Source organism: Dermacentor silvarum, chromosome 8 (genome assembly GCF_013339745.2).
Source record: "Dermacentor silvarum isolate Dsil-2018 chromosome 8, BIME_Dsil_1.4, whole genome shotgun sequence".
NCBI classification, from domain to species: domain Eukaryota; kingdom Metazoa; phylum Arthropoda; class Arachnida; order Ixodida; family Ixodidae; genus Dermacentor; species Dermacentor silvarum.
Window position 1 is genome coordinate 130,188,516 of NC_051161.1, and position 10,882 is coordinate 130,199,397.

The window sequence follows — 10,882 nt, forward strand, 5'->3', positions numbered from 1 at the left end:
GTTGTAATTAATTATCTACCTCGAGAATACTGTTTCAATTATCAAAGTGCGAATCAGAAATTGTAGAGCAACATGAAAAACTCCCGATACAGCTTTCTGTTGCTCAATACGTGCACAATACATAAGTGTTTTTCCGGGCGTGAAAGAAGCCCGCGAATACGCGCAAAGTGCCTCGAGCGGCCAGTCGCGCGGCAATTCTGCGTGTATTCGCGGGCTCCTTTCACACTTGGAAAAACACACTTATGTAGCACGTATTGAGCAACACAAAGCTGTATCGGGAGTTTTTCATGTTGCTCTACAAATTTCTCATTGACACTTTGATAATTAGGACAGTACTTCTCGAGTTAGATAATTATTTACAATTAACTAAATAAATCTCAGTAACAAAAAAAAATTACTGGCGGCTACTCTACTGTACTGGAAACAATACGCACTAGGTTTGCTTCATGTAACTCTGTTCCTCTTAAATCGTGCTGCGTGATATCTGGGACACCCTGTATATTCTGGTGTGTTACGGTGCCACAACCACGATATAGTTCGGCGGCACGCAGTTGTGGGACACTCCGGCATAACTTTGTGCACCCAATGCACGGACCCCCGCTCCGCCGCCATCGAAATGCGGCCGCTGTGGCTGGGGTTTACACCCACGACCGCGTGCTTAGCAGCGTGACGCCATAGCCACTAAACCACCACGGCGCGCCATATATAGTCGTTCAGTGTCTCGTAACGCATGAAAACAAATCTGCTGTGGCAAAACTGTGACGGGCTTTCTTTTTCTCACCGAATTGCAGCTAAGTGCTCCCATTGAAGACATGTTCGTCTACCAGTTACTGAGCATGCTGGGCATGAAGTTGAAGGAGGTAGTCTTACAATACAATAGCGACGACGACGGTAAACTGGGGAACTTCGAAAAGTTTGTGCAAAACTACAGCATGGTAAGTGGCTTCGTCCAGAGTGCCTTTCTGTCTGTCGCTTGAGGAATGACTCGCATACCGTTTAGTTACACTGTTTGCTTGCCATAGCGACATCTGTTAAAGGCCAACTGCAATGAAGATAGTGTGGATACAGAACAGCCCCCGCAAATACTTTTGCGGTTGAAATACGAGTCGATGTGTCACTAAAGGTTCGCAAAATAGACGTTTTGATACCGAAACTGAAAGGAAAATGATAACGTAAATCGCACAAATTGATAGTATTATAAATAAGCGGGATATATATATATATATATATATATTGTTACGAAGCACTTGGGGAAGTCAGCGTTCGCGACTAGCACGATAAAGTAGCGAGAGGTAGCACAGCCGATCGAGCACGACACAAGGCTTATCTCTCTCGTCGTTCTCTCTCACAGACACATCCCCACTGCTCCTTATTTCACAGTACAGTTATCTCCCCCGCGAAAAAAGAAGCCGTCCCGGCGACCTAGGGGTAGGACAAGACAGGCGGATCATAGTACGGCTTGAGACGCTGGACATGCACAATGTCGCGTCCTCGACGGCGATGATCCAAAGATAGCTCGAGCGGTTCCACGATATAGTTGACTGGAGACGTTTGCTCGATCACGCGGTAGGGGCCCTGGTACTTCGACGCGAGTTTCGGTGACAGTCCAGGGGTAGGGGCTGGAACCCAAAGCCACACTAGCGAGCCAGGAGCATAGGATGCAGGAGCATGTGAAGTTTCTCGATGGTGCTTCTGGCGTTGCTGGTCTTCTGACGTAAATATACGGCATAGCTTGCGACACTCTTCAGCGTGTGCAGCAGCTTCAGACAAGGTAGTGGTTTCTGTGTTGTCAGGGCGGTACGGAAGGATAGTGTCCATTGTGGAAAAAGGTTCGCGTCCGTACAGGAGAAAGAAGGGCGAAAATCCCGTGGTCGTCTGCGTGGCGGTATTATAAGCGTAAGTCAGAAATGGTAGAACATGGTCCCATTTGGTTTGGTCGGATGCAACGTACATGGCCAGCATGTCGCCAAGAGTTCGATTAAAGCGCTCGGTCATGCCATTGGTCTGCGGATGGTATGCAGTAGTGGTGCGATGAATAATGCGGCATTCTTTGAGGAGAGCCTCGATGACGTCGGAGAGGAAGACGCGGCCTCTGTCACTGAGTAATTCCCTGGGAGCTCCGTGGCGAAGGATGATGTGGCGCAGGAGAAACAAGGCGACGTCACGTGCAGAAGCGCTGGACAAAGGGGAAGTTTCCGCATAGCGCGTAAGATGGTCGATGGCCACGATTACCCAGCGGTTGCCGTCTGATGTGGTTGGCAAAGGTCCATAAATGTCGATGCCTACTCGATCAAAAGCACGTGCTGGGCAAGGCAAAGGCTGCAATGGAGCGGTTGAACGACGAGGGGGATCTTTGCGGCGTTGGCAAACGAGACAGGAGCGGACATAATGACGGATGAATCGGTACATCCCTCGCCAGTAGTAACGAAGGCGTAGACGCGCGTATGTCTTTAGTACACCTGCATGTGCGCACTGGGGATCGTCGTGGAACGCTGCACAAATATCCGAACGTAGATGTCGAGGGATGACAAGCAACCATTTGCGGCCGTCCGGGAGGTAGTTACGACGGTATAAGAGCCCGTCGCGAATGGAGAAGTGATGGGCTTGGCGACGTAAGGCGCGATTGGTAGTGGTTGTCGATGCGGTGGACAAGAAACTGAGCATTGACACAATCCAAGGGTCTTTCTTCTGCTCCAGAAGGATATCCGTGGCAGCAAGGGAAGACTCGGACAATGGGGCCTTCGGGGAGGTAACCTCGTCTGTCAGTGGCGAACGAGACAAGGCATCCGCATCCGAGTGTTTTCGGCCAGAACGGTACAGCACTCGAATGTCGTACTCCTGCAGTCGAAGCGCCCATCGAGCAAGACGACCGGATGGTTCTTTTAAGGACGACAGCCAGCACAGCGAATGGTGATCAGTAATCACGTCAAATGGGCGGCCATAGAGATACGGGCGGAATTTGGTTATGGCCCAAATTATAGCCAGGCACTCTTTTTCAGTTACTGAATAGTTCAATTCAGGTTTAGTGAGTGCACGACTGGCGAAGGCGACGACGTACTCATCGAAGCCAACCTTTCTCTGAGCAAGAACGGCACCAAGGCCGACGCCACTGGCATCCGTGTGGATTTCTGTTGGAGCGCTTGGGTCGAAATGGCGCAGGATTGGGGGAGACGTCAAGAGACGACGCAGCTTCGTGAATGCCGCATCGCAATCTGGTGACCAGGTCGACAAGTTGTGGTCACCACCAAGAAGCTGCGTCAAAGGTGCTATTATGGTGGCGAAATTGCGGATGAAACGGCGGAAGTATGACGCTAACCCAATGAAGCTGCGCAGGTCTTTCAAGGTCTTTGGTCGTGGAAACTGGGCAACAGCTTGTAGTTTCGCCGGATCAGGGAGTACACCTTCTTTCGACACGACATGGCCGAGGATGACCAGCTGCCGGGCGGCGAAGCGACACTTCTTCAAGTTAAGCTGGAGGCCAGCATCGGCTACGCATTTGAGGACGCGTTCAAGTCGAAGTAAGTGGGAAGGAAAGTCCGGTGAAAAGATAACGATGTCGTCCAGGTAACACAGGCATATCTGCCATTTGAGGCCGCGCAAGATGTTGTCCATCATTCTTTCAAATGTGGCAGGCGCATTACACAGGCCAAATGGCATCACGGTGAATTCAAATAAACCGTCGGGTGTGATGAAGGCCGTTTTTGGGCGGTCTGACTCAGCCACAGGCACTTGCCAATACCCGGATCGCAAGTCTAAAGATGAGAAGAATTCGGCTCCTTGGAGGCAGTCTAGCGCGTCGTCAATGCGAGGTAGTGGATAAACGTCCTTGCGGGTGATCTTATTGAGGCGCCTGTAGTCCACGCAAAAGCGAATTGTGCCATCTTTCTTTTTGACAAGCACTACAGGAGAAGCCCAGGGACCGTGCGAAGGTTGTATGACACCGCGTTGGAGCATGTCTCCAACGTGCTCAGCGATGACGTCACGCTCCGTGGCGGATACACGATACGGCCTCTGGCGTAAAGGCGCATGGTTGCCGGTGTCGATGTGATGGACAACAGTGGAAGTGCGACCTAAGCGAGATGGTTGGAGGTCGAATGAAGTGCGAAAGCGGTCAAGGAGATTGGCGATCTGGGCGTGCTGACTTGGAGTGAGGTTGGGATCAATACATCGGGAAAATGTTGGGTCACATGGCGGCGTCGGAGGAGAAACTTGAAGGGCCATAGCGTCAACCTGAGGAGAATCCGGGTCGTCAGGCACATCATAAAGGAAGCTTGGCTCGATTGCATCAGCATAACCAAGACACTCATCGTGGAGCAGTCTAGCAGTGCAAGGAAACAGGTTCGATACATAAAGTGCGCTGGAACCTTGTCGAATGGCAAGAAGGGCAAAAGGAAGCAAGAAGGGATGACGGCGAGCAACAAGTTTAGACGGCGTGAAAATAACTGTGGAGTCGGAAAACCCAACGCAGGATACGGGCACAAGTGCGGCAGAGTATGGAGGAATCTCGGTGTCGGCGGTGACGAGCACACGACGGGAAGCGTCATCAGTGTCTTCAAAAACGTTGGGGCCGAATGGCGACAGAGCGAGTTCAGCACGGGCACAATCTATAACGGCACGATGAGATGACAGAAAGTCCCATCCTAAAATCATGGCATGGGAGCAGCGGGGCAGAATAGCAAACTCAACACGGTATAAAGTGCCGCTTATAAGAACACGCACGGTACACTTCCCTAAGGGTTCAATCGGCGCCGCGCTTGCTGTGCGTAATGAAACAGCAGAATATGGCGTCACGACTTTTCTGAGTTGAAGACGAAGCTGATTCGAAATCACTGATATTGCTGCTCCCGTGTCTACAAGCGCATGGACGACAATGTCTTCGGCATAAACTTCAAGGACGTTCGCAGGAAAAAAATTAGGTCTTGAGCAGTTCGTTGAGATCGCAGTTCTTGCCTCCGGAACTGCGTTCCTTAGTTTTCCTCTCGGAGAGCTTCAGGGCGGCGGACAAGCGGCGACAGAGAACGCCGACGGGGTGACGGAGACCGACGGGTATTGAAGGTTCGGGAAGCAGGAGGCGAGGCTTCGAATTGCTGAGCGGCAGAAGCGGAACGGAACGGAGAGTCGAAACCGTTGCTTGGTGCCCTCGGAGAATCCGAAGGATACCACCCGCGCCGGCGGCAAAACCGTGCTACATGCCCAGGCAGGCCGCAAAAATAACAGATAGGGCGGTTGTCATGAGTGCGCCATGGATTGAGAACAGCGGGCTGAGACTGACGGATATATTGGCGAGGTGGGCGCACGGGCTGCTGTGGCGGCCAGTAGCTGCTTGGAGGCGCATATGTTGCAGCCACTTGCGGAGGTGAGGGAAAAGCGCTGGTAAGTCTGGATTGAATAGATGCAGACGGAGGCCTTGGATTTGCGACAACGGCAGCGTAGGTAAGGGGAACAGGCTTAGGAGGCGGTTGATGAGCAAGTGGCACGGCGCTAGCGACTTGGTCTTGTATCACCTGACGGAGATCAGGAGACAAGGGTGACTCCGACATCTGACTGACGGGCAGAAGAGAGAGCTGGCGGGCCACTTCTTCTCGTACAAATTGCTTGATTTGGTCGAAGATTGCTGTACTGGAAGAAGTAGCACTGGCACCGTCACCCAGAGCTGAAAGCGCGACGTCCGGAGCTGAAGCTCGGCGCGTAGAAAGCCGTTGTTTGCGTAGCTCTTCATAGCTCTGGCAAAGCGAGGTGAGGTCGTTGACCGTCTGAGGATTCTTTGCCAAGAGCATTTGGAAGGCGTCATCGTCTATGCCTTTCAATATGTTCTTAATTTTGTCATCTTCGGACATATCTGGGTTGATACGCCGGCAAATGTCAACTACATCTTCAATGTAGCAGGTAAAGCTTTCGCCCGTTTGTTGGGCACGACAGCGAAGCTGTTGTTCAGCCCGAAGTTTACGCACAGCAGGGCGACCGAATACTTCTTGAAGTTTCGTTCTGAATGCTGTCCAGGTAGAAAAGTCAGCCTCATGGTTGCGGAACCAAAGATGGGCGACCCCGGACAGGTAGAACGGTACGTAGCCAAGCTTGTCAGTGTCATTATATTTGTTGTGGGTACTCACTCGGTCGTACGATGACAGCCAGTCCTCTACGTCATGATCGTCAGTGCCATTGAATACGGGAGGATCCCGTTGGCGTGGCGCACCAGGACAGACGACCGAAGGCGGTGCCGGGGGTGGATCGGTAGGACGAGTCTCCTCAGGCATGGGAGATGTGACAGGGATTGTCCGGCTGCGGAGATCCAGGTTTGCAACAGGCCCAGCACCTTCCACCAAATGTTACGAAGCACTTGGGGAAGTCAGCGTTCGCGACTAGCACGATAAGTAGCGAGAGGTAGCACAGCCGATCGAGCACGACACAAGGCTTATCTCTCTCGTCGTTCTCTCTCACAGACACATCCCCACTGCTCCTTATTTCACAGTACAATATATATATATATATATATATATATATATATATATATATATATATATATATATATATATATATATAGCTTTGACGAAGGCTGGTCCACCAGCCGAAACGTTGCAAAATATACTGTGCTAACACAACGTACGTCGTCTTCTCTTTTCTTCAATATATATATATATATATATATATATATACGTTGTCTTTGTAGACTGTAGAGAACCTTTACGCTGAGCAGTTTTCTCTAAAGGAACGAGGTGGTGAGACTGCACCGAGAAAAGTTACTGCGTCGGATAAATGACAAGCCGCTTCTTCAAAGTGTTCGCCAAATAAATAACGAACAGCAAAACAGACTCGTCCTGATTTATTCATAAGCGGAAATCTTGGAGAGCTTGGAATGCATTTCTAGCCCCGCTTTTATTACATTCACCACATAAGCTACTCGCGCCGTTTGGACAAGGCGTAATGAGCTTCGAAAGCTCTTAGATGTCCCCTGACGCTGTGAAGAAAGCATCATGTCGTCTACCCAGTCACCGTCTACAATATCTGCCGATACAGAAATTTGCCGAGCTCCACCGGCGCATGCACACCCGTTGTAAACACGGAGGCAGCTGAGGCAAGCAATGGACGCGTCACCACATGATCAAACATGGCGGCGCCCATAAGATTGCTGCAAAAAGAGGCTATGGAGGTAGAGTCCAGATGGCTGACTAAACAATCACGCACTAGGCCGTGCACAAACATTGGCGTCTTCGGCGTCGTCGTCTTCTTTCATCGTTACGTAACAGGACCCCCGGGCCTGAAGCGCCGTCTCGGCGCAAGTCTGGCGAGCAGGGAAGTACGGCTGCCAAGTGCCTCGAATCTTTAATTAATAACGCAAAAACGTTAAGGGCCCTGTGTCGCAGAAAATCCGACGTCGGCGCCGGCGTCGGTGTTGACATCCGTGGCGGAGAAAATCGTCCCTAACCACCCCGACCGCGCAGGCCCTCCGCGTGGCGCAAGGTGTTAGTGAACAAAAATTGAATTTCTCACAGTGAAATCCGTCAGAAAAATAGTAAAGTACGACTTAGCCACAACCTACAGGCATGGTGGCGTCGGATTGTAATTTGAATGTACGAGAAAACATAATTGTGTTACGAGGAAACTCAAACACAAACCCCTTTTCCAGCATTTCTGCCCTACCAACATCGCGCTCGGGTAGGGTACTTGCGAACTTCATGTCCAGATGGTGCTCGCATCCTCGGCAGGTCAAATTGCAACTTACCTGCCTAATGCGCTTTGGACACGCGCGCGCGTCGGGGCAACAGCGAACAATTATTAAAATAATGAAAAAGGTCCTAGGGCCTTGGCAATTTAATATAAGACGACTTATATTGCCCCTGGAAAAACGTCTTCCCAGCAATGCATTTCTGTTTAAAAGTGAAGCCAACATTAAGGGGATCGGTGTAAGCTTGGTCTTTGCAAGTCGGCTTTGCCACGTCCTGTGTTGCAGTGAAGCCTACTCATAACGAAAAATGCGATCCGAATGGGGCTGATAACGCTATCGCGTTCCACTCTTAAAGGCGAAGCTCAAAAGTCCCCGAATTTTTTGCCCAACGCTCTTTTGTTTCTTTTCTTTTTGCACTTTTCTTCCTTGAATCACGACAACATAATATTTTGTCATGGTCTCGACATGAAATGCACGACGCAGGGCGTTTATAGAACAAGGCTCCGTACGTACACAAGTTAACACCCTTGGAAAAACCATCTAAAAACGACGAACAACAAAACCCCTCCACGCTACAAGTTATGCGCTATACGCGCACTATAGTTGCCAAGTTTAGATGACTGGAAAGTATGAAAGTGTAGCGTAAAGCAGGCCCCAACACTTCGGACACCGCATGGCACGGCTCGACGTTGTGGCTAGAGATCTGTCATCGCTGGTTCCGACGTCAGGGCGACTGGTCTAGGTTAGAGGTGGCGACCACGTCAGGTCGATGCGACTGCCCCGCTCGGACGTCTCTGCAAGGACTGCTGAGCATAGCCGCAGGAGCGCTGGCACATCACCATGGTGAAGCCGCCGTCAGGTCGCTGCTAAAGAGAGCAGTAGAAAGCTACTCAGAGAGAATGAGTTACGTCCTCGGAGAAAGCATAACAGGAGGCGAAAACTCTGGTCCGGCGCCTGCGTGAGCACTTGTCGTGATACTCAGCGGGTTTACGGGCCAGCGGAACGAGTGGGCTAGCGGAGAGGGCAGCGAAGCGCCGCATCGTATGAACTGAGTAAGGCTCCGTTATTTTTCAAAGGCAGCGACAACTACATCGCGCCCTCTGGAGGGGTCCAAGGAGCAGCGCTAGCAGACGACGCGCCGCTCGCTCCCATGCATTTCGCGGCCGCATGAAACCGGACTCAGTGCGCGCTTGAACCGGTTGCTAACATTTGTGGCCTAAGCTGCTCAGGAAACTTAAATCGAAAGGGACACTAGTTTGAACGAGCGCGGAGTACGTTAAACGTTGAAATAAAACGCGTGCGTTTCCGAAGCAGCTCATTCTCCGAACAGTTTTCCACAGAGGCGGTTCATACGAGGCATTTTTTCCTTCGTTGTTTTCATGTTTGGAAATTCAACCTAACTTGAAGTAGAGATGATATTTGGGTCAGCTGATAGTGTTTCTTTCCTAGTTGGCAGAAATAGGCAGGTTGAGAGCCTGCTGTAACTTTCGGAAATGTCTTTGCGCACCGAGTGCTCTAATAGTGGGCATTGCAGAATACGCGCTATTATCGGTTTCATTGCATTTGTCAGTGTTGCAGTATTCCCACGGTTCCACAGTCTTTTTAACCTAAGGTTGTTTCGTTCATATCATACTATAGCTTTACTTAAGAGAAAGAGTTGCACTGCATCTGTGAATTATCAGCAACCAGAGTACCTTCCAAGAACTATAAAATTTAGCATGCCTGCTAGTCTCTATGAGGCGGCGATTTTATATTTTTATCTATTTTTAAAGAAATGCATTTATTCCAAGCACTTTCCCTTTTATTACTCCCATCGCCTCCTTCCTCTTTGTACCTTCGCAAGCCCCGCAGAGGTATGCTTGCAATCCTCCTCATCATCATCATCGGGGCTAATAACTCTCTATTGTCACGTTGGGTGAGGAGGAGACGCGTTGCTTCAGATTTGCTATCGCGGGTGGTGATGATGATGATTTAAAGGCATCCCCTTTGAAACGGGGCGGTGACAAATAGTCACCTAGCCTGCTTGATTTATTCAGGTATACTATACATGTTCTCCGGATCTTTACTGCAGCATACACATGCCTCATCTAATTCCGAATATTTGCTCCGGCATGTTTTGTTCCTCAGGCAACCGGCTCGATCCTGAAATAGCAAGGCACTGCCATTTGTGTTATCGTACAATTTGCCCGTCTAATTTCTTTCTTCTCTTTCTTGTAAATCTCTATGGTCCTTTTTGTTTACATTCTTTGCATCCAATTCACCTTCTCTATTTCTCTCACTTTCTTTCTGATGACTTCTGGTTGTGTATTTACAGTTTCGATTATCCTGTACTTGGTTGGCAACTTCCTTGACCTCTTCCTCCATTTTGTCTCCACGCTTTTCAGGTACAGATACTTGTGAACTTTAGCCGCCTATTTATCTTCTTCCATGTTTCTGAGCCTTTCTTCAAAACTAATTTTGCTCTGTGCTTCTCTGACTTCAAAAGGGGCACAACCCATGTACACTGCCTCATTTGTGGTATTACCGTGGGCTCCCAAAGTCAACCGGCCTACTGATCTTTGGTTGACTTCCAAACCCAAGATATCCGATTTTAAGCATAGAATGGAATTTGCAAATGTTAGCGCTGGCACCATTACTCCTTTACAGATTCCACGAACCACCTCATACTTATTGTGGCCCCACAGTACTCTGTTTCATTATTGCTGCATTCCGCTTCCCCTTTATTTTCAAATTATCTTGGTGGTTGCTTGAGTAATTCTTTCTTTCGTTTATGTGTACGCCGAGGCACTTATATTGCTTGACTATTGGTATGACTTGCTGTTGAATTGACACCCCGTAATTACTCGTCTCTTCATTAAAGTTCATAATTCCCGATTTCTTAAGGCCTAGATTTGTCCCTGCGTTGCCGCAGATATTCGCAAGTATCTGTATATCATTTTTATTGTCCGCGAGTAGCACTATGTCGTCCGCATACATCAGTCAAGGGACCTTGTGTTGCACAATTTGTCCATTACGCATGTAGGATAAATCAAACCCTAATTCGCTGTTCTCCAGTCGTCTTTCTATACACTTAACGCAGAGCGTAAACAACAATGGAGACAGAGGACATCATTGCTTCAATCCTTGGTGAATTTTCATAATTTCATTACCTTTTCGACCTTCCCAAACAAGTTGTACTTGGTTGTCTCTATATATCTCCATCAGCAGCTATGCCTTCGT

At 49.4% G+C, this 10,882-nt stretch overlaps 1 protein-coding gene across 1 annotated transcript in view; it reads right to left on the reverse strand.

Moving 5' to 3' along the window:
* Positions 1-1,028, reverse strand: part of LOC119462417 (scm-like with four MBT domains protein 1) — a 48,759-nt gene extending 47,731 nt beyond the window's left edge. Inside the window, exon 1 of the mRNA XM_049672969.1 lies at positions 1,018-1,028. Within this exon, the coding sequence (XP_049528926.1) occupies positions 1,018-1,028 (11 nt within the window). The remainder of the gene's footprint in view (positions 1-1,017) is intronic.
* Between the last annotated feature and the right edge of the window lie 9,854 nt (positions 1,029-10,882).